Genomic DNA, 21,246 nt, shown 5'->3' on the forward strand with positions numbered 1-21,246 from the left:
CATGGTCTCATAATCAATAAACATCTGAAAATATACAGAGGCTTTGTCAAAGACAGTTTAAATTGCAATTTATTTTGAGTTGATATGGGGTGTTTATTGACCTATTAAAGGCGTTTTGGTGTCATGGTAACAGCTGTTATTTTTGTGTGAAGGGGTGCTATAAAAACGCAAGTCAAAAGTCAGTGCTCTTCCTGAAGGAAGACAAGAGCTTGCCAATCAAGTCTTTTCTCAAGTCAAGTTCTCAAGCACTGCATTCTTTTCACTCCCAAGTCCTAAGCCAGGGAGCGTATGATTTTTCACCCCACCATGGTTTCCTGTGTAAACATTCAGACGCGAGGCCATTTCTCCACAGGGTGACATTGACAGATGCTCCCTTAAAGGCATTGTTCCCGTCTGGTGTGTGACAGGGAGAGGAAGTGGAGATGAGCTCCAGGGCAGGGGAGGGGGGTAGTAGAGGTCGGGCCTACTTAACCCTGTCTGACAGACCTTAGATCAATCTGACACATTCTGCCCATTCACCAGCTGGACCGGGGTGGGTGAAGCCTGATTTTAAATGGCAATTTAGTATGACGGCCTCTTTTGGCCTTAGTTTGGGGAACAGGCCTCTGCTGAAATGGCACTGCTTGAATGCTGGGAAAGACCAGCAAGGTCCCTCAATCCTTTAGTTCCCTCTTTCCATTTCCTGCTCTTCTGTATCCTTAAAACATTTGGTTCCTCCTTTGTAGCTCCTTTGGTTTGGATCCTTTGGTGCCTTGTTATCTGTGTGTCATCATTAAGCGCTGCAAAGGACAACACCAGCAATTTAATACATGACATTTTGGAATGAGTGCAAAATTGTAGAATTATAAGCACATTATGTACCATTAGGCAGGCCAGCCTTTCAGTTTGGCCTTATATGGTAATTTTTTTTCCGAAAGTCACTATAGAACAGAAATTGCCTCAACCAGAAGCATCCATTAAGAGCTCCCTTAAGAGGGACAAATTTGAAACAAAGAGGGTGTAGAAGTGTCAGGGAATCCTTGCACAGCATCAATTCTGACTGAGATGCTCATGTCTCCACTTCTTATGCAACCCAACAATTAGTATGTGAAAACTGTCCGGGCCCCTCAGTAGGTTTGCCCTCAAATAACTTATGCAAAAAGGCCTTCCTTTTTTCACAGCTAAGCAGGTGGGTCAGGCCACTTAGAGGCCCGGACCTGCTGGCAAAGTATGTCAACGGCGTCCTCACCCTCATCCAGTAATCCAGACGCAGGCAAAGCTGGTGATGCAATGTCAAGAGCCACGGGCTGCATCAGATCGGATACCTATCAGTCTCTGCATGGTGCACACGTGGGAAAGCTGAATGAGCTGGGTGCAACTGCAAGAGAGCAGCTGGATAGTCAGGAATGTCAGCTCTGGGCAGGAGCCGGGGGGTGGGGGGGTGGAGAGAGAGGGGTGGGGGGGGAGGGGGGTGGAGAGAGAGGGGGGAGAGGAGAGGGGGGAGGGGGAAGGGCGGTGCATGCTGTTGTGCAACACCTCCAGGTCTGGCAAACCCATCTAGGCCCATTTCCTTTTTTCCCAGAAAGGGCGCTTATTTGTGTTCAACACTGTTAACATGCACAGCGTGGCTTACAGCCTTCCTGCAGACCTCTGCTCCGTAACATTTTTTTTAAATGTGCATAATCCATAAGGCCCTTTGAATGGCTAATCTTCTTATTGTACATGACGCATTTGGAAGGACATAAATCTTGTTTTTTACTTGATACGAAAGGCAAAACCCAAAACGGGGAAATTTCAAGATTTGGTGCGAAATGTAGGCCACAGTCTTTCAAAGAAATTTCAGGCTCTTTATCTTCTTAGTTTTATTATTATTTATTTTTTATCATTTATTATTAGTATTATTAATGAAGTTATACCGTTCAGTTCCAGAGAGATTGCATGGCTGGGCCATCTCTGTAAAGTTTGGGGAGTCAGAAAAGTCTCATTGTCCTAGCTGATGAGGAAAGGAGGACTATATTGTCCGATCCTGCTTCATATGAAAAGAGAACTCTGAAAATTTGCATTCTGCCTCTGCCTGCCGCTCTCTCACCCCTCGTTCCATCTCTGTTTGCACAATGAAAGATGCCACTGTGGTTCCCCCCCCCCCCCCCCTTCCTTTCCATTACGGAGCATCAGAGCGCTGGTCCTGGAGGGCCGCGGCATCTATAGTCTTTCATCCGAGCCAGTCACTTAACCACCTGATCCAGCTAATCACAGGCTTAGGAGAGCCAATCGCGTTTCTCTCCCCAGCTGTGAGAGCATCGGTGGGCTAAAGACAGCTTGAAAACCTGTTGGGACTGCAGCCTGACAGGACTGGGGCTGGTTATGCCTGCTCTCTGATATGCTGTGTAGACACATCCTCCCTTATCTCCGTCTTTACCAACCTGTTTAGACCGTCTCCCTACCCTGAGCGTCCCCCGTTTATGATGTCCGTTTGGACACTTTGTCCCTCTGCCTGCATGAATGGTGCCCTGAATGCTCCAATATGTAGTTTTGTCCAGGGATGGTGGTTCGGACCAATTGTTTAGCACTCAGTCCTGCAGTAATTACACAGGATGTGGCTATGAATTCAGCCTCCAGTTGGCAGGAGCGCTCGTAGCGGACCCGAGCATGAGATTAGAGTCTGCTGTATTGCTTTGCGGTCCCTTGTGAACTACGTGAATTATGTGACCCTCGTATTTTGTTTTTGTCAGGCTGTTCCTCCCTTGTTCACTTGCTGTTACTAGCTCTGTTTGCTTTGCTTCCACAGAAACCCCCAGCAAAAAAAAATGTGTCCCTGGTTGCCTCAACTTTCCAAAATACAGGTGCTCGGCAACAAATCTGCAGATGCACACGACAGGGCCGATGCGCCATAGGGCTACTGTAAACATTCATGCAGCGTGCACACACCGACCTGGTTCAAGCTGAAAGTTGCACGGATAACAATGTGGAATGATGCACATATTCATACATTTTTGGTATGGTGTGCCTTGTTCTCTTTAACTGTCTTTCATTCTGTTGAAAGAGAGGTTGTTTTTCTTTACCATTGTAGAATCCCATAAAAAAGCACAGTTCTGTCAGGCAATCTCTCTCTCTCTCTCTCTCTCTCTCTCTCTCTCTCTCTCCCTGGCAATCTCCCCCTCTGTCTCTCTCCGTCTCTCTCGCCACATGCTCCATACTTCCACCCCCCCCCTTCCCCCCCAGCTCCACACACACACGGCTGTATTTATTTTTTTCCCCCCTGTTTTTATGAATGGGCTGGTTGTGAGGGCCTGGCTGAGGCAGCACATTGGGCATTGGGGAATCTCCATTCACGAGCTGGAGGGCCTTCGAGCAGTAACACTGAAAGGGCGGCAGTGTGTGTTTTATTACAGGGGGGAGCGAGAGCCCAGGGGACGGGGCGCACGCTGAGAGGGGCGGAGGAAAGGGGGAGGGAAGAGGCTGCTCTTAATGCAAACCAGCCAGGGACGTCTGCACATAAATCTTCCCATCAGAAGGAGGTTTTCTTCCCCCCTGTAAGCCCAGCACAGAACAAGAGATGGCAGATGGGACATGGGAGGCCCTAAGTTAAAACAGGGGGAGCCTATAGCAAACCAATGAATGCTGTCCATTATTGCAGGCAGGAGTGTGATTGATCCGCACAGCTCTAACACCGTCTACAGTCACGGGGCGCTTGTTACACTTGTTTTGGTGTGCTGGACCCAGCCGGGACAGCCCGCTTCTAGCTACTCACATCTGCACTTGATAAGGCAGTAAAAGGTCTTGGAGGATCACCAATACACACTGATGTGGGATGTGCTGCAGGACAAGCAGATGTCCCAAAAACAGTAGAGGAGATAGCTAGAGTTGATCAGAGAAGTACAATAACTGCAATCACTACAGTACACTACTTTAAAGCTGACGAAATATTTCGATGTTACGTCGGTATCAGGCATAGGCTGGGTTTGTCTTCATTCACGGCAGAGAGAATGGAGAGAGCTTTCAGTGGTTTGATTGAATGCCTGGGCAGCTGTTTTATCCCTCACTGGCAATAAAGGTCCTTTTCCCTCCTCACTTCATTTCTCCTGGACTCATATCAGCACATCGCTCATTATATAATCTCAACAGCAGCTGAGGAATCGATAGGAGCATTAAACATTGAAACATTAAAAGGGAAAAGCTATATTCAGGCCCAGAGGAACTGGAACAGGGAGTCAATATTGTGCAAGATTAATAACACCTAACTCAACTCCTCTCCTTGTCACCCTTGTTTCATAGAAATGAGCCCATAGTACGACTGCGTTAAACGGAGCAGAAAGGAGTCTGGATTCCGGTCTAAAACCCTCACTGCCAGCCTTCGGTTCAGATGTAGCCACCGCAATCACACTAATGATGTCACATTCCAAACCGCGAAAACATTGATCATTTAGTCGCGGGGTCATGCAGCGTGTTCCACAGGAAAAAACAAGTACAGGGCTCGGAGAAGCAGAACCTTCCACACACGAGCTGCCCGCGTGTGTCCCCCTCCCGCTCCGGAGGCCGTTACGCAACAGGGTCTCGGGACAGGAAAGAGGAACTCGGAGCCTTTGCGTGCGTCGCAATCCGTCGCTCCCCGTTCGACGGGGGTGACCCGCGGCTCTGCGTTTCCTGAGCACGCCCCCAAATTGAAACCAGCCCCGACAGTGACTCTCTGGCTCCGTTGCCTCGCTGGGAAAAAAAAAGCGGCAAATTCCTCAGCTATCAGCAGCGGGCCTGACAGGCAGTCGGGACGTGGACGTAACGGCCCACGCGCGTGATCTTCTGTGAGGCGTGCTGTTGTGTTGCGCCAGTGTCCTATACACAGCCTACGTGAGCCTTTAGGTGGAAACGAAGGAACACCCTGCGGGCTGTGATTAGTGGATCCTCTGTCCTGCCTTTGTGCTGAACGGCCTCGAATACCGTCCTTCCCCATAACTGTGCCTTTTCCTGTAATCCATATGTTCCGCACATGTTTTCCTGCTCTCATCCCAGATGTAATGGCCAAATTATGGGATTATTGCTGCTGCACAAAGAAGATCCAGATCTCTCTGCTCTGCTTCGATAAGGGAATTCCCTTGTTTTCCTCTCCTCTGTGAAGTTGAAGAGATCTTATCACCGAGAAATTTTGTAACAGCCTTTTCAGCTTTTAGACTGTCAAATTTTAATACCTAGATCAGTGCATTGAACAGTCTTATAAGACATTCTAGTACTGTTCCTAATGACAGATTAGGGGTTCAATACAAGCTGCTTTTAAGTGGTTCAGCTTGCTACAAGCTACTCAAAGTATCTTGCACACAGTGTCCTGAAATATGTGAAGTGGGATCTTATTCTAAATCAGCACAGGCAGGAGATGTCGCCATGACATCTTTTACATCATCCTTTGTGTTTTTCACACAAATTGGCAAAGGTGTTTTCTCATCCAGGCTAAAATAATGAGTGTCTTGCTCACAAAAGAAGAGGCCAGTTGTCAGGGAAGTGTTAAGCGGTATCCCAGAAACCAGTGCTCCCCATTGTCACATATAAATCCAGTGATATGCAATTGTTACGTCTGCCGTCTCTATTGATGTGCCGCTGCTACACCAATCATGCACTGGGTTTCCCTTTTACCGGAGTGATTACCTTGACATGGGGCCTCCCACTTACTGTCTAAGTGCTGTCATTCACTTCCTCTGAACAATACACACACTCTTTTATGCATGTGGTGTAGAAGATCCTTCTTAATACATTTTGAGGTGTGGATACATTTTTAGTTATAAATCTGATGGGATGGTTTCACTATTGAACTGCTGACCTATTGAAGAATTTGTCCAGAACGGGAACTGACACATATACAGTGTGGCACTCGTGGAGTTGCAATATAAATAAAGTCTGATCTCTTTATTTCAATCTCAGATGAATTAACCTAATGACTAAAAGTGAAAGCCCTGCAAGTGGCATTTAGATAATTGGAGCCAAAAACATCTATTGGAGTCAAAACACCTATGATCGTGAACCTAAATTAGCGGCTTGTTTTAACTGTACCCATAGCCGCTGAGCCACTGTGTCCCCTGCCTTCACCGCGGGGTAGACGTGGGACAGAGGTACCACCCCAAGGAGCACACATACACAGCTGATAAGTGACAGAAGGACCAGATGGTTATTTAGCAGTAGGAATCTCCCAGCAGGAGTGCACTCCCTGGCCCACGCCGACCGAGCATATATGAGTCTTAATTACAAGTCAGTCATGGCTGATGTTTATGCATTGCATGCTTGTCATAGGTCTGTTCATATCAGCTGTCATGATTCTGTTCTGTGGCATCGTCACACTGCTCAACCCTTACTCAGTGTTTTTTGGGACTTAACAAAACGGGCCACGCGTTCAGACATATGGCTTTGGCTATTGAAGGATTTTCAAAAAGTAATTTTTTTTTTTTTTAATCAATAAGTCTCTGTTTATATCATTCGAGTCTTGTGTTTCTATCAAGACTGATAATATGCAAATATTCACTAAAGCATTAGATATGTTCAAATTTTTTGTTGTTGCTGTTGTTGTCAATCACGAACAATGACGATTTTGGTTGTTTCCGGTTAAGTCTTTGTCAGGATTTCTCCAACGATCATCGTTGACAGACTTTTTTTCCCCCTCAAATGGAAATCCCCAGAGGGCACAGTTATTGGTCACGTTGTCATTGGCGGGGGTGGGGTTGGGGGCTGACCATCTGAATGAGAAAGGCACCGTGTTGACGCCAGGCCAGGGGAGGGGGGGGGTAGGGTTGGGGGGCACGCTTTGTTTCAAAGCTGACACAATGAGTGCCTTTGGAGTGGGTGTCGATGATGGGTGGCCGTTGTCCGGCTCAATGGGGGCTCCTCTTCCTAAAGCACTCAGCCATGACCATCACCTCTCACCCCCACTACCTCCTCAACTACACTATTTACACAGGCAAAAAGGACCATCTTTGGCTTCTCATTGTTGATTTGCTTTTTCCAATAATTCTGTCAAACCTGTCAATTTGTACTGTCAAGCCAAATTGACCTCGGGGTGACTTTTTTTTTTTTTTTTAAACAAATACACTTCCTGTTTCAGTGGAAAACAATTTGGAAAACAATGCCAAGGACAGGAAGCTGAGCCTTTAAATAAATGAAAATCCTTTTGCTATTTTTATGAATGCATTTTTATTTCCATGTGTAAAAGGCTTTCTAGCTTTATTGAGGACCATAAAACAAAGACCGCATGCCAGGGCTCAAGCACCACACCCCGAGCACCCAGAAAGCCGGGTGAGAGCATTTGCTATTCTTAGGAAGAAAAATTGGACAAAAACGTTTATTCATCCGATCTTGAAATAACCGCTGTGGAATATGCTAATTTTTTTGCACTCCCGCTGCCAAATCTGGAGGCTAGCTGACCCCTCAGAATGTTCCATGACGTAACATTGCGTACGGGATGTGTACAATATCTGTCCCAGAACATCCAAACACTAAAGAGCTGTTATGCTCTGCGTTGGAGTTCGTGACCCCCTCATCGCAGGGAAAAAAAAAGAAAATATGAGTCAAGAAGACAGTGAGTGATGTTACTGCAAAACACAGTGTGAAAACGGCCTAGAATGAAAAGAAAGAATCAGAACCAGCTGAGACTTGCTTCCCAAGTACTTTTTTTGTAAGGCCAGCACTGGATGTATAATGACGGGTCAAGTTTAAAAATTTAGAGCTTCATGTTGAACAATTTGTTGAACAATTTGCGTTTCTGTCTTTCTAATATTGTTTGCCCTGCGCTGATTGCAGTTTTTGAAGATGTTCAGGCTGGTCATTGCTTATCAATCAATATTTTAATGACAGAATTTTTTCTTTCATTTCTTCTCTTCCTATCTAATTCTTGTTTTCCCTTCTCTCGTTGCCGATCAGCGGATGGCCACTTTTTAAGGGCCATTTACATGTCATTTAAATTTGTTCTTATCCTCAGTCACAGATCCGTACATAATCTGGTTAAACTTTCCCACTGTATCCTCCATTGTACCTCTGCTTCGTTAATTGGGTGACTTGCTGAGTATTGCTTAGTCGAGAGGCAGACGTCTCCCACTAATTGAGGCCGAATGTTCTGTTTCGTCCCCGTCAACCAGCCGGTTGAGTTCAGAAGAAGAGAGGCCTCAGACACAGTATGCATGTAATTTATGTTGATGTTAATGAGCCATGCTACAATGATTACGCCTGTTGGGATCCTAGGAGCCATGGCGAGCACATCTTCTCAATTGAAGTTTGTGAGAACGTAGCCTGAAACCCAGCAGGTCTGATGCCTTCTATCTTTGTTCTTGTCCAAAGTGTGATTGATTGATCCCTTGCCTGCGGTTCCCTGTTTTGATCTCCTTCAGTATTTGTAGTCAATGTGCTTTGATCTGTTAGTAAATGGGTTCATCTTGATATATCCACAGAACTCAGACAGGAGTGTAGATTTGCAACCTAAAACAAAGCTCCCTGATATTGAGGATTCCATTCTACAGATGGATTTAAAGAAGGCTACAGATAGACTTGAATTGCCTGAATGGAAATGACACTATTCAGTTATTATGTTAACACCCTAATACTTACACTCAAGCTACATGTGGGGAAAAAGAGGAAAATACACAATACATGTAGCAAAAACAGCATATACCATTATCTTCACTAAACACACACACACGCTTCTTTATTGTGACACCCTGGCATCCGATTTCAAATCCCATTATCCTCTGTGTGGCATCTGAATGTGTAGAGGGGGGAGGATGAGTCTTTAATCTCCTCCTCTCTCTCAAAATCTTGTTAAAATATTTTCTCATCCCTTTAATCTGACTGGGAAGGCAACGCTTCCTTTCGTCTCCACAGCGCCTCAGACACGGGGGGGGGGGGGGGGGGAGAAAGGGAAGGAGCACAAAAACAGCACCACAGCTCTCGTACGAGGCGCTCTCATTCAGCTTGTGAATTAAGGGTGTAATTATCCCAGAGTCGTATTTTGGCTGTTCCCGTTCTGGCCAGTCCGCCGCCCACTGCAGTTGGCACACGAACGCAGCTCTGCACAGCTGTTGAAGAGCAGCCGCTGCTGTTCACACCTGCAGGCACCTTAGAAACCCCCTCTGCCATACACTCTGTGGAAGCCCCAGTCATGGAAAAAAAAAGAAAAGGAGTCGCTCAGTTTTGTTGAATTTGAGTCCAGGGTTTAAGGGATGCAGTCAGTAACTTGTAAAATGTTGGTGACCAGGGTGTAGAATGTGATCTCTCTCTCTCTCCCTCTCTCTCCCTCTCTCTCTCTCTCTCTTTCTCTTCCTCTCAAACCCCCAACCCCCCCCCCCCCCCCCCCCCACCCCATCCCGCAGCAGTAGCGTTCCACAGCCCCCCAGTGAAGATCAAGAAGGAGCCCCAGAGTCCCGGCTCCGATCCCAGCCAGTCTTGCAGCCACAAGCAGACCTTCACCTACCCACATGGGGAGCAGTGCCTTTACGCCAGGTGAGAGAGCAGCCGGGTTTCTCCAGGCTCCGGGACCCCTGTCCCACCAACCCAACGCCGACTTCCCATTGTGATCCACCACCACCAGTTTCCGGTCATCCTCCATCAATCACAAGCAGCCCAGTGGCAGTTATTGCAGCAGTGGTTGTAACTGTACTGCACTCCTCTCTTTTTCCACTGCAGTGCCTATGAGCAGAAGAGAGCAGTGGGACCCAAGACCTCGAACCCAGGGACCCCCATGTCTCCCATGCAGCATTACCCCGCCAAACCCCCCCTGATCTCCCAGCCAGAATCGGGGTACATGAACCCCCCTGCTGCGTCCCAGCCGTTATCCAGCCACGGCTACCCCATGGACCACAGGTAAGGGGTAACACACACAAGCTGTCACATGCATGCATGCATGCATGCATGCATGCATACACACACATACATACTCACACCGGATGACATAGGTACATATATGCATACATGCTGAAGAAGAGTCCCCCCTGGATTGTAAATATTTGAGTAGTGGAGCCTCTTTTCTGTAATCCTCAGTTCAAAAACGTTTTACTGGTTCTCTCACTACAAAGTTATTTTGTGCATGATGTTTAACCCCTGATTTCCACTAGTTCAGAACCCCACAGCAGCATTCAGTGCTGTTTTTCCATGTAAATGGAGATGATTCCTATGCCGAGAGAAATCTCAAGCTTGGTCACATGACAGTAGAGGGCTGATTGTTACAAGATTTGTGGCTTTGCTGCTTCCCCAGTTCCAGGTACCCCCAGCCCTCTACGGAGATGTGCCACTCGTACCCGCCTCAGGGCCAGGCCGTGCAGCACCCCCACCCCACCCCGGGCGGAGGAGGTGGCGGAGGCGGGAGGGGACGAGCAGGTGGAGGAGGAGGAGGAGGAGGAGGAGGAGGAGGGGGCTACCAGCGGCAGCATTCCGACCCCTGCATGCCCTACCTGCAGCAGAGCTTTAAGCAGGAGTATGTGGACCCCCACTACAGCCGGGCCAGCCACATGTCAGGGGTGCACCCCCAGAGGTACCCCCCGGCCCACATGATGGTCAAGCAGGAACCCACCGACTACTCCTATGAGCCAGGTAAGACCCAGAGTGCCATGGTGTGGCATGGCATGACACAGATTAGTCTGAATGAGGTGGCTTTATGTCCAAGAAATATCTATTATTCGGTTATTATATCAAATGATACAAGTAATGATACAAGTAAGCTATTAAGTAAAAAAAAGACATATTTTCTTTAATAAAGCACATTGTTTGTATTATTTTCACTCTATGTGCCTGAAAGTGCTTTTACAATGCAGCAGAAATCAGTTTAAAATCTTAGCAAAACAAGAGCAAGAACACGCAGTTTAAAATGAAGTACGAACAATTTTAAACATCAACAACGCACAGTCATTAATTTGGCATCAACCACTGAAACCATAATCAGGTCTGACGTTTGGCTCCAGTAATATAAACCTTGGATGGAACCAAAATTTGGATGAAACTGAAGGGTAGTACGTCTCTCCAAGACCCCAATTTTACAGGCAGTTGAAACTAATGGTTCAGCCTGAGTGTTAGGAGGCTGTAGGTCTGCTTTCTGTACAATGCCAGTGGTTTTTCGGAGAGAGAGAAGTCCCAGAGAGGTTTAAAAATCCATGACCTTGTTGAGCCTCCCCTTCACTCTCCAGCCCTCCCCCTCCCTCTGACCTTCCCCTCTTTCAAGCTCACAACAAGCCACAGAAGTCTCAATTGTGCTTTTTTGACACAAGCCCCCCCCCCCCAACCACCCCTCTCCCCAATCCTTCCTGCTCGGGGAAAAAAAGGGCAGGGAATTTCATTGAGAAAATGGAGGCCGCTGGGAAGGCTCGTATCCCCGGCCCCTCCCGGGTGTCGGGTTGCCGCGACAGGCTCCTCTTCTGCAGAGCGATGAAATCATTGCAGAAAAAGAAGCGCAATCGCGGTAACCCGAGCAGCGGCCTCTGCTGCTGAGCGGCGACCAGGGGAGGGGGGGCGGGGGCTTGGGAGGGACAGAGAGAGCCTGCGGCGGCGAGGATAGGGCGAGGGCTTCCGGTGGCTCCACCGCGACCCACGGTGTTCCTGCAGGCAGGGCCCGGCGACACAGCCCAAAAACGCTGATGCCCAGATGCCGGCGGTTCTCTGTCCTGGCTGTACGGTGCAGAGCAGCGATCTGAATTTCACGTATATCAGGAGCATCACAGAGGAGGGCACCCGCTGTCCCCGGGAAACGAGATCGCATCTCCTATGAAGCAAAGCGGGCAGCGTGCGCGCGTTCGCTCGAGATCAGTTTTTTTTTTCCCCTTGTTGTTTTGACCTGACACGACAGCCGCCACGTTCTGACGTGTACGTGCGGCCCTTTTCCCATCGCTCCACAGCTCACACGGGCCCAGGGAGCCAGACGAAGAAGGATGACCGGGGGGGAGGGGGGAAAGGATGTTTGATTTCCGGATAAACAGTCTTATCAGAGGCGGGGCACAGGCTGGCTGTGTATTTGCGCTATCAGTTGGCTGGCAGGCGTGTTTGATTTGGACTGACAGTTCAGTCTGAGCTCCTCTCGCCTGGATTTGCCTTCCCTGACAGTGCTGTCCTGAGAAAAGCCTGCCAGCCAAGTTGATGTCCGTGATCCCTGTATTATTTCTGCTCACACAATAGCAGTGTCACCAGCACGATTTATTCAGTACCGACTGTAGCAAAATGTAACCAAGCTATTCATAGCAGAGTGGCATGAGCCAAGCCAGTCAAGCCAAGGAAAAAGCAGTCTTTTCTCTCCTTAATAACAAAGGGCAACGACAATAAATTTCACAGTCAGTCACGTCCCCTCGTCGGTGCAGCACAGAAACCAAGGGGCATACTGGTGTCAGATGTTTCATTTTCCTCAATGGCGGCTAATCACAGCCAGATCATTGCATTCTCCAAATGTGAGTCACTGTGGGAGAGAGAGGCAGTGGAGCTGAGCCTTTCGCCCGCTCTGTGCTGTGGTGTACACTCCACTCACACACCACATAGGGCTGTGCTACAACTGTGTGTGTGGCGTGAGTCTGTCTGTCTGTCTCTGTCTGTCTGTATGTGTGTGTGTCTGTGCGTTGTGTCTGTGTGCACGTGTGAGAGCGTGTGTGTGCGTAGGATGTGTATGTGTATGTAAAATCCACTCAGATTCACTGATTCCTAGAGGGCTGTGGCAAGCCCGCAGCACATTTTCCTGTTTTTATTCCATCCTCGAGCACTCTCAGTCCCAGGCCGACACATTGAAATGGTTCTGCATGTTGATTAGTCATGCCTTATGGCTGGGCTCTCCAGGGATGAGCGCCCCTGCATGCGAATGGGCCACATAACTGTGGTTAGGAACCAAGTGCTCGCTCTCGACACCAAAACAAAACATTATGATGAATGGAAGTCTCATAAAGGGAATCCCATAATATTTACTCCAGAACGAGCGTGGGCTTCAGTCAGATTCTAGTTACCCAAAATAATACCAAATACCAGAATACAATACCAGACAAAGGCAAGTGAAAGAAAAACAGCATTCACTAAATGCAATACACCTAAACGTGCCATAACAATTTAAAATATAATTCCACTAATACCATCACCTAATGCCCACCTAATGCCAGTCAGTGCAAATCCTGAATGGTGGCTTCACTTTTCTCATCACACCATATATTCATAATGATAAAATACCAAGGGGAAGCAGTGATTTGTTGTGAATGTTGTTATGAAGGCAAGACATGCTTAGGAGTAAAGGTTGGGTTTTGTTAATGTGTCTTACAGATGTGCCTGGCTGCCCTTCGATGTACCTCCACAATGAGGGCTACCCCAACCCCCTGCACAGCAGCGAGGGTGAGCACCAGCCTTCTGTATTTCAGCTGAGACCTCATGCCAGATCTCCTCCATTCACCTTTGCCTTCCATTGTGTCTTTTCCATCGCACGCAACGACAGAGCTTGAGAACATCCTTGAGCCTTGTCTCCCAGAGATCAAGAAGGCGGTAGTCCTTGAAAATCAGTCTGCCGCTGACACTCACTTTCAATGTTCTGTCAACATCTAGCTCTATAAATAAAACCTTTATTTAACAGTCCACATCTCAGTCACATTCAACGTAAGATTATCCCATTCCACTATAGCTTAAATGTTGAAATATTGAAATGGGGAGGGTTAATAGGTGTCTGGGGGTGTTTCTAAGGCAGAGCAGGACACCAATGGTCTCATTTTTCCTCTTCATCATTTGGTCACATGGAAGAAGAATCCCCCCCCCCCCCCCCCACCCCCACCCCCCACAGCGATGCTTGCTGCTGTTGGAAACGTCAGTGGAAGCTGCATCAAACCGGCCAGTGCATCTGGGCTGGCTTCAACCCTGTGGCTATTGGCTAACCCAGTCCAGGAGTTTCTGTGTTTCCATTGGCAAAGACAATGTCTCCCCAGCCTTGAAGCATTCCGGGGTAAACGTTACTGCTGGGAAAGGGGACTGTTTTTCCTGGAGAGGACGACCCGGCCCTCGGCTTTTTCTCATGTCTCGCAGAGGCCGCCTTATTATCCCTGCTCCCAGCGAGGGAGCTAATCTCCACAGACTGGAAGCGACAGACTCGGAGAGAGGCCTTTTCATGCAGGCCCAAAGTCCACAACGCCCAAGCCCGCGAGTCAGAGATGAGGAACACCAGAGCACCACTTTCGTTTTTCAAAATAAACTTTAGCATCATAGACCTCGAAGAGCAACAGTTACAACCACTTAATTTTATTTATTAATAAGTCATTTAGTCACTCTGGAGCTGTAGTCCTAACTGCAGGCTTGTAATACACTCTTCCTTGCGGGCAGCCATCCTCCTAGTAGCTCTTGTTTGTTGAAATGAGAGATGGTAAAATCTGCTTTTTGTAATGCAAGCAGATTTCATTAACAGATTTAGAATAATAAACTGATGACTGTGTTTAACAAGTCCTTTTCCATTTTTTTCCTAGGCTTTCCCTTTGAGAATGACTCCCGGGTTGTTCCAGAGAAGTTTGAAGGTAAAATTGGAACTTCATTTCTACTCCCTGACAAACACTGGACTTACGCTAGTTCTGGATTTGATCAAAGTCAGCTTTACATATGGCTTTATGCCAACATTTGCTGAGAGCATTGTTTCTGTAGGGGGAGGGTTAGAGCATTTTACCATAAAAGCAAAGGAGAGTTAATCATCTGATCTTGTATCAAAATTCTTGTATTTCAAATCAGATGTTGTTATTTTCCAGGTTTAGCCATAATGTTTGGCATGTTAAATGTCTAGCACTGGTCCAAGCTCTTTTCCTTCAGCAAGACAGGTCAAAACATTTTCTGTCTGCATTCCCATAATGCACCTGAAATGGTTCTGTGGGAAAAAAAGCATGTACTCAGGGAAAGTGGTGGGCCATAGCAAGCATTGGTCAAACGACTCAGGGAAAGTGGTGGGCTATAGCAAGCATTTGTCAAACACCTTTAGAGTATGCATGTTAAATTCAACCAAACCCATTCACTGCTTGCATTTTCTAAAAGGTTACACTCAATATAAATACCCAGTTTGATACATATTTTAAGGGTAACTGTGAGGTCAAGTATTGCTAGCATTCAGCTCAGAAGGTCCATATGGGTACTTCAGGCATGGAAACAGAATCTGTTTGCCCGTGCGTTGCCGAGATAGAATCACTGTGAACTGCCTTCTCATTACTTGTATCACTATCCCCTCCTTGTTCAAGTCTCACGGTGCATAAAGTATCGGATGCTGCCAGAAAACAATAACTCTGAGCTTTTACGTGATAGGCACTCAAACCTAAGTGGCTTGGGTTTCCTCAGCTGGAAGGAGCAATGAAGCTCTTACGACATCACTGAGGCAGGTGTGCCATTGTCCTAGAGCACCCTCTGATTTATCTGCTTGCAAGTGATAACGGCTGAACTCACTGCGTACTCAACAGCCAGTTAAAGACTGACATGTCATGTAATCACACATGCTTTGACAGCCTTATGCTGTTTTTGTAATGAATGAATGAACTCGTGAGTACATATTTGTATGAATTTGTTCAGGAACATAACTACTCAAATCAGAGCACCAATAACTAGTGTGCTAGAAGTCTTGGGCTGTGGGCTACATTATCAGGGACAGGTGAACCCATGGTTAATGCAATTTTCCATATCCACTGAATCAGTACTCATGTTGTTTGTCTTACCACTTCAATATGAATGAAATCATAACAATATAACAATGGGTACAGAGGTAGTGAACTAGTACAGTTACTTTTCAACTTAAATAGACACTGTAGAAAGAAGGAAGGTGTTGAAAAATGATATCACCGAAGTTATTAACTAGTAGTCTCGTTCCTCCATGACAGGTGAGGTGAAGCAGGAAGCAGGCACCGCGTTCCGCGAGGGTGCCCCCTACCAGCGCCGTGGCTCCCTGCAGCTGTGGCAGTTCCTGGTGGCCCTGCTGGATGACCCTGCAAATGCCCACTTCATCGCCTGGACTGGCCGTGGCATGGAGTTCAAACTCATCGAGCCCGAGGAGGTGAGAGTCCTCCACTTCCTGTTTGACCTCTTCCCTTGAGTGTTTCCTTCAGCCAAGTCAGGGTGACCACCAGGTCACAATTGCCACAGATTAACTTAGTCCATGGGTTACACCATTTCTTGAAAATATAATTTATGATAGAATATTTTCTTACTACAAGATTGTAACTATTATATCATAAAAAGAGATGTTTAAGATGTTCTGACTTTTCATGTTTTTGGCATTTCTCAAGAAATGTCCTCTGTGACTCATTTCAAAAGAACACACCATTCTTATCTGGATTTTTTTAGCAAAAAAAAACAAGGGGAGTCACATAAGAAAATGTCTCGCAGCAAGAAAACATTTAAGAAAATTGAACTCCTGCATTCCCGTTTTTGAGATGCATGATTTCATGGTGAGAAAACAGGGGAAGTCGGTTCTTGCCTTGTGCAAAACGGCCCAGAAACGGCCCTTAAAAGGCTTTAAAATGCTGGGCTGCAGAGTACTGCCTCTGGATAGGCCGGTGGGGTTCACTGGGAAGGACGCATCTCTGCAGTACCCATTGTGGCTGCTGTCTGTTCTGCGCCAACCCATTAAATTATTGCAAAATTAAAATGCATCAGCATTCTTTACCTGTGGAGGAACATAATAAACCAGAAGGTTGCATGCTAAGCTATCTCCATAGCCTCAGTCTCTTAGTAAGTCTTCAGCCACAGACAGCAGATCTTTCAGAACCCTGTGCTGTACCTTTTCAGCAATAATGGGGTAACACTTTACTGAACTTGTCAAGCCTGAAAAAGTCATCAAGAGAGAGAGAGAACTGCCCCTAGTCGCCTCTGGAAGTGCCCTATGGCCTTGGCACTGATCTGAAATGTGCTGATCCTCCATTAGAGTCTATGGATTACTCATTACTGTATATTCAGTGTGAGAAGGGAGCAATAGACTGTCCTGTCCTTGACAAACACACCTCCTCCTCACATCATAGTTCTGTCTGCCAACTTAAACACCTTTGAGGTTAAGCTCACTGGGACAGGAATAGCCATAGCCAAAACATTTTCCAACACCGATTAAACCGCTCCCCTCATGTGTTTAGCCCTTTGGTACAAATCCCAAGTCTCCGTAGGCTGAATATGGTGGTGAAAACTAACTTCGTTAGTAACTGCTCTTGTCCAAGCCATTCAGTTTGCTCACTCATAAAATTCTACAAATTGATGGGGTAGAATGTTTACTGCAGTGGTTGCTGTGCCGTGCTCGGGCGGAGCAGCAGTATCTCACTAGGAGTGCCAACCCACAATCCTCTGGGCCGGTCCCATGCCCTAACCGCCGCTTAGCTCGCCGAGCCACCCTTTACCATAGACACCGGTGCTAGTGCCAAGGAGAATAGCAGGAATCCCTCTGCTTTGTCTGCGAGCATACCTCAGCAGATTAATGCTGTGCCTTGCCAGCGGTGTCCCAGGATGTCACTCGTGTTTGGGTGAGAGGCACAATGCTGAGATTCCTTTGGAACTGGCCCCGAGTTCTGTCTCTGAGTTCAGCTGCAGGTTAAACCTATAATATCTGAGGCGGTGGCATTTGATACACGCGGTATGACAACCTGCCGCGGGGGTATTTTTAACTTCATGAGATGTGGTATTTTGGTCGCAATTCAAACGGCATCTATAATAACAAATCCAGTCACGAATTTGACATTGGCGTGAGTCATTCTCTCAGGTGCACATCACAGTATGTCCAGTCCTGGGAGGCCACCAAGGTCAAAAATCAAATAAAGAAGAGACACCAAACAGCAGTGTAGTACGGTGGTCAGAGTACTATATTCTGTTCTTCCCATGTGGGACATTGCTGGTTTAATCATGCTTCACCTTAATTTCTCCAGAAAAATCATGTAGTTCTCGATGGTTACATAACAATACTGCAATGAAAGCTATAAAAACAAGGGCAGCAAATTCTCCCTTGGATGGAGATGTTTGCCTGGCCAGTAATCAATGTAATAATGTGAAACAAAAGAGCCAAAATGGTGCATTTAGAAGTCCTTATTATATCAGGGTTCCGATCGGAACATGTGGCGAAGGCTTCTATCTGTTCTCCCGGTGAGGGACGGGACTCTGTCGGCCGCTCCCAGCATGTCTCCTCTCGGTGTCTCTGTCAGGTGGCCAGGCTGTGGGGGATGCAGAAGAACCGGCCGGCCATGAACTACGACAAGCTGAGCCGCTCCCTGCGTTACTACTATGAGAAGGGCATCATGCAGAAGGTAGCCAGCCACCTCCGCACTTCACCTGCTGGTCAACCCAGACCCGCACACTAACCCTGTCTGTCTCCTACAGCCATGTTAGGACACAGCCCCCCCTTTCTTCTTTTAATTTCTTAAAGCCCTTGGACAGCCGCATTGTTTGAAAAGCCAAACGCTCCATCTGCCAAGAGCTGAACTGAAAGTATTTGCAGCCAGATCAAAGCTTTTAGGGCACTCCCTTCATTATAATGCGAGTCAGCTCCGGACTGCCTTTCATCTGAGTATTTATAATTAAATAAAAACACCTTCCACTTATACACAGGACCAATACAGTAGAACTGATCATTTGGGCTGCATGGCTCCATTCATAACCGCACACAATAACTCTTGGGTGAATGGCACAGCTTGGCAGATGCATGTACTCCATGAGCACCTAATTTGGCTACAAACAGCAATGAGTGACTGAGGCAATTTTGTGAGTCAGTCTTCTGGTGGCAGTGTAGCATAGTGGTCAAGGAGCAGGACTCGTAACCAAAAGGTTACTGGTTCGATTCCCTGTGACTCACTGCTGCTGTACCCTTGGGCAAGGTACTTAACCCACAGTTGCCTCAGTAAATATTCAGCTGCATAAATGGATGAAAAAAAAAACTAACTGATGTAAGTCGCTCTGGATAAGAGCGTCTGCTAAATGCCAGTAATGTAATGCCTTCTGCATGGAAATTGATGTTGCGGTGTGATTCTCCCCCATGCTGACCCTGTCCCTCTGTGTCTGTGTTGCAGGTGGCGGGCGAGCGATACGTGTACAAGTTCGTGTGCGAGCCGGAGGCGCTCATCTCCCTGGCCTTCCCCGACAATCAGCGGCCCAGCCTCAAGGCCGAGTTCGAGCGCTACGTCAACGAGGAGGACACCGTGCCCCTGTCCCACCTGGACGAGGGCACGCCCTACCTCCCTGAGCAGTCCGCCCCCAACATGGGCCCCCAGTCCTACTCCAAAGGCTACATGTACTAACACTCCTGGCCCCCCCAACCCCCCCCCCGTTCCCCTCTCTTGCACACGCTCGCCCTACCCCTTGTATATATATGGCTATGGTGTTTTGTTTAAATGAATCCTGTTAGGGACTCGGTTTTAAAAGCTGTATTCTTCTCACTTCGGAGGCCTATTCTATCAAAAACACATGACAGTGGTTAAACTGATCACTTAATAAAGACCCAATATTAATACTACACAGAGACTGGGCTTTTTGTGTGATGTTGATAGTTGTTTTCCATTCTGATATTTGCATTATTCATATAACAGTAACTGGAACAAAGGGCAAATCCATTCAAAAGATCACAATGTAAAGAAGACTGCAATGTGAAGCAAAGGGTTATTAAATGGTATAATCTGCATATTGTGCTTGGGCTCTTTGACTGGTGACAGGTGGCAGCACTCGACAATTATTGCCATCTTAAAATAGAAAAAAAATGTTAATGCTCAAAACGCATTTCTATTGCATATAGCATTGTAACAGTGTACAGGTATTTTTTTTATTTACTTGACTGCATTTCTCACTGCACATTGCACACTGCACCCAGCACAGGGGTTGGCAAGGGGGTGGCAGCCCTTGTTCGGTCGGCACCAGTCTGATGTGATAAGGGGGAGAGGGGGGCGACCGTGGTGTGGCATGTGGAGGACCAGAAGGCCCTCGGACGGAGGTGCGGCTGGGCCGGACTCTCTGCCAGAGAACCGCGGGAGTGCTCGCCCTCTAATTGGGCCGCCGTCAGCACGCTGCCCGCCTGCTGACAGATCCTTCCCGCGCCGACCTGGAGGGGGCCGGACGTTCAGGACGGGCGCTGGTCTGGGGTCTGTCTGGACAGTGTTATGGCTGCTGTGTTGCCAAGCTGCTTGAGAAGTGTGTAAGGAAAGTGAGGTCTGGTTAGTAACAATATTTCCACCAGCACATTTTGCTAAATGTAAGAGGATATGTAAGGGGTAATGTGTTTCACTAGCCTCATTGGTCAAGCTCTGGGACCCAGACCAGCAACAGCAAGTCTCTGAGCTACTTTTCTGTTTATCCTTTGAGTAATGCTTGGAAATTGTTGGGTATTTCAAACCCCAAGTGAGGGAAGATTAAGTGGAAAACGACTCTGCTCAAAAACTGTTGGATGCGCCGGTTCTCAAACACTGCACTCCAGCACAACGCTGGCTTGTTGATCACAAATGAAACCCACGGTGGATGGCGTAAAGCTCAGTAAGGAGTGGCATGCATGATTGATGGCGGCGTGAGGTTAAGAGTAGTGAAACTCTACTCTTCGAATGGGATTGCGCAGACGGTGACATCATCAGCTAGCAGACATCGGCCCAGCACACCTGCTCCCCTGCACAGGCTGAGACACACTCCCCCTCCAGGGGCGACTCCGGGGGCCCTGTATCAATCACTGTTTGATGTGGGTCTTCTAACCATTTCCCTGCTTCTTATCCCCTCTAATTTAGCGCCGTGTTCTAAAGCTTTCCTCTTACATCAAAAATAAAACTTTGCGCTTTAAAATTCCAGAATTATTATTACTTAAAAAGGTCACAGCGGAAGGCAATGAAATTCACACATCGGAATATGACTAATATGCGGGCCACGCTATGAATAAGGAGTTCATCAGCCATATGACTCCGAAAATGCCTTCAATGAAGTTAATCTTCTAGTTTATGATCCATAGGAACAATTTAAATAGACTTTAGAGATCAGTAGGATGACACAACCAACCATAGATGTAAATGTAAACTAGAAACTACCATCCCATTTCACAGAACATATTCTACTCTTAATTAATTCCTCTAAGATTTTATATATTATATCCATAGATATGATAGATATTTTCAAGAATATCATTGATTGGTCAATTAAGAAACATCACCATCAACAGCATTTTTGTCATTTTTTGAGTAACCATTGGAAAAAAAGTCACTAGACTCTTTCTACTCTTTCAACTTCACGCAAGGACAGGACTGAAAGCTCACCTGGGTATTATACAATAAGGGCTTCCCTCAAACGGGATTTTCAGCTGTCTTTAAACCTCAGAACTAGGAGCAGGTTAAATTGGTTGAATTAACG

The 21,246-nt window shown here is 47.0% G+C and overlaps 1 protein-coding gene across 4 annotated transcripts in view; it reads left to right on the forward strand.

Moving 5' to 3' along the window:
• Window positions 1-19,366, forward strand: part of LOC118793944 (ETS translocation variant 4-like) — a 32,135-nt gene extending 12,769 nt beyond the window's left edge. For 3 of the 4 annotated variants that reach the window (XM_036552037.1, XM_036552038.1, XM_036552036.1), the window contains exons 6-13: window positions 9,315-9,444; window positions 9,628-9,804; window positions 10,196-10,530; window positions 13,219-13,287; window positions 14,400-14,447; window positions 15,783-15,955; window positions 18,081-18,182; window positions 18,942-19,366. In XM_036552037.1, coding sequence (XP_036407930.1) covers window positions 9,315-9,444; window positions 9,628-9,804; window positions 10,196-10,530; window positions 13,219-13,287; window positions 14,400-14,447; window positions 15,783-15,955; window positions 18,081-18,182; window positions 18,942-19,169 — 1,262 coding nt within the window. In that variant the 3' untranslated portion in view covers window positions 19,170-19,366. The remainder of the gene's footprint in view (window positions 1-9,314; window positions 9,445-9,627; window positions 9,805-10,195; window positions 10,531-13,218; window positions 13,288-14,399; window positions 14,448-15,782; window positions 15,956-18,080; window positions 18,183-18,941) is intronic. The other variant, XM_036552039.1, reaches the window with a different exon arrangement.
• Window positions 19,367-21,246: the final 1,880 nt, after the last annotated feature.

This window comes from Megalops cyprinoides, chromosome 19 (genome assembly GCF_013368585.1).
Source record: "Megalops cyprinoides isolate fMegCyp1 chromosome 19, fMegCyp1.pri, whole genome shotgun sequence".
Classification (NCBI taxonomy): domain Eukaryota; kingdom Metazoa; phylum Chordata; class Actinopteri; order Elopiformes; family Megalopidae; genus Megalops; species Megalops cyprinoides.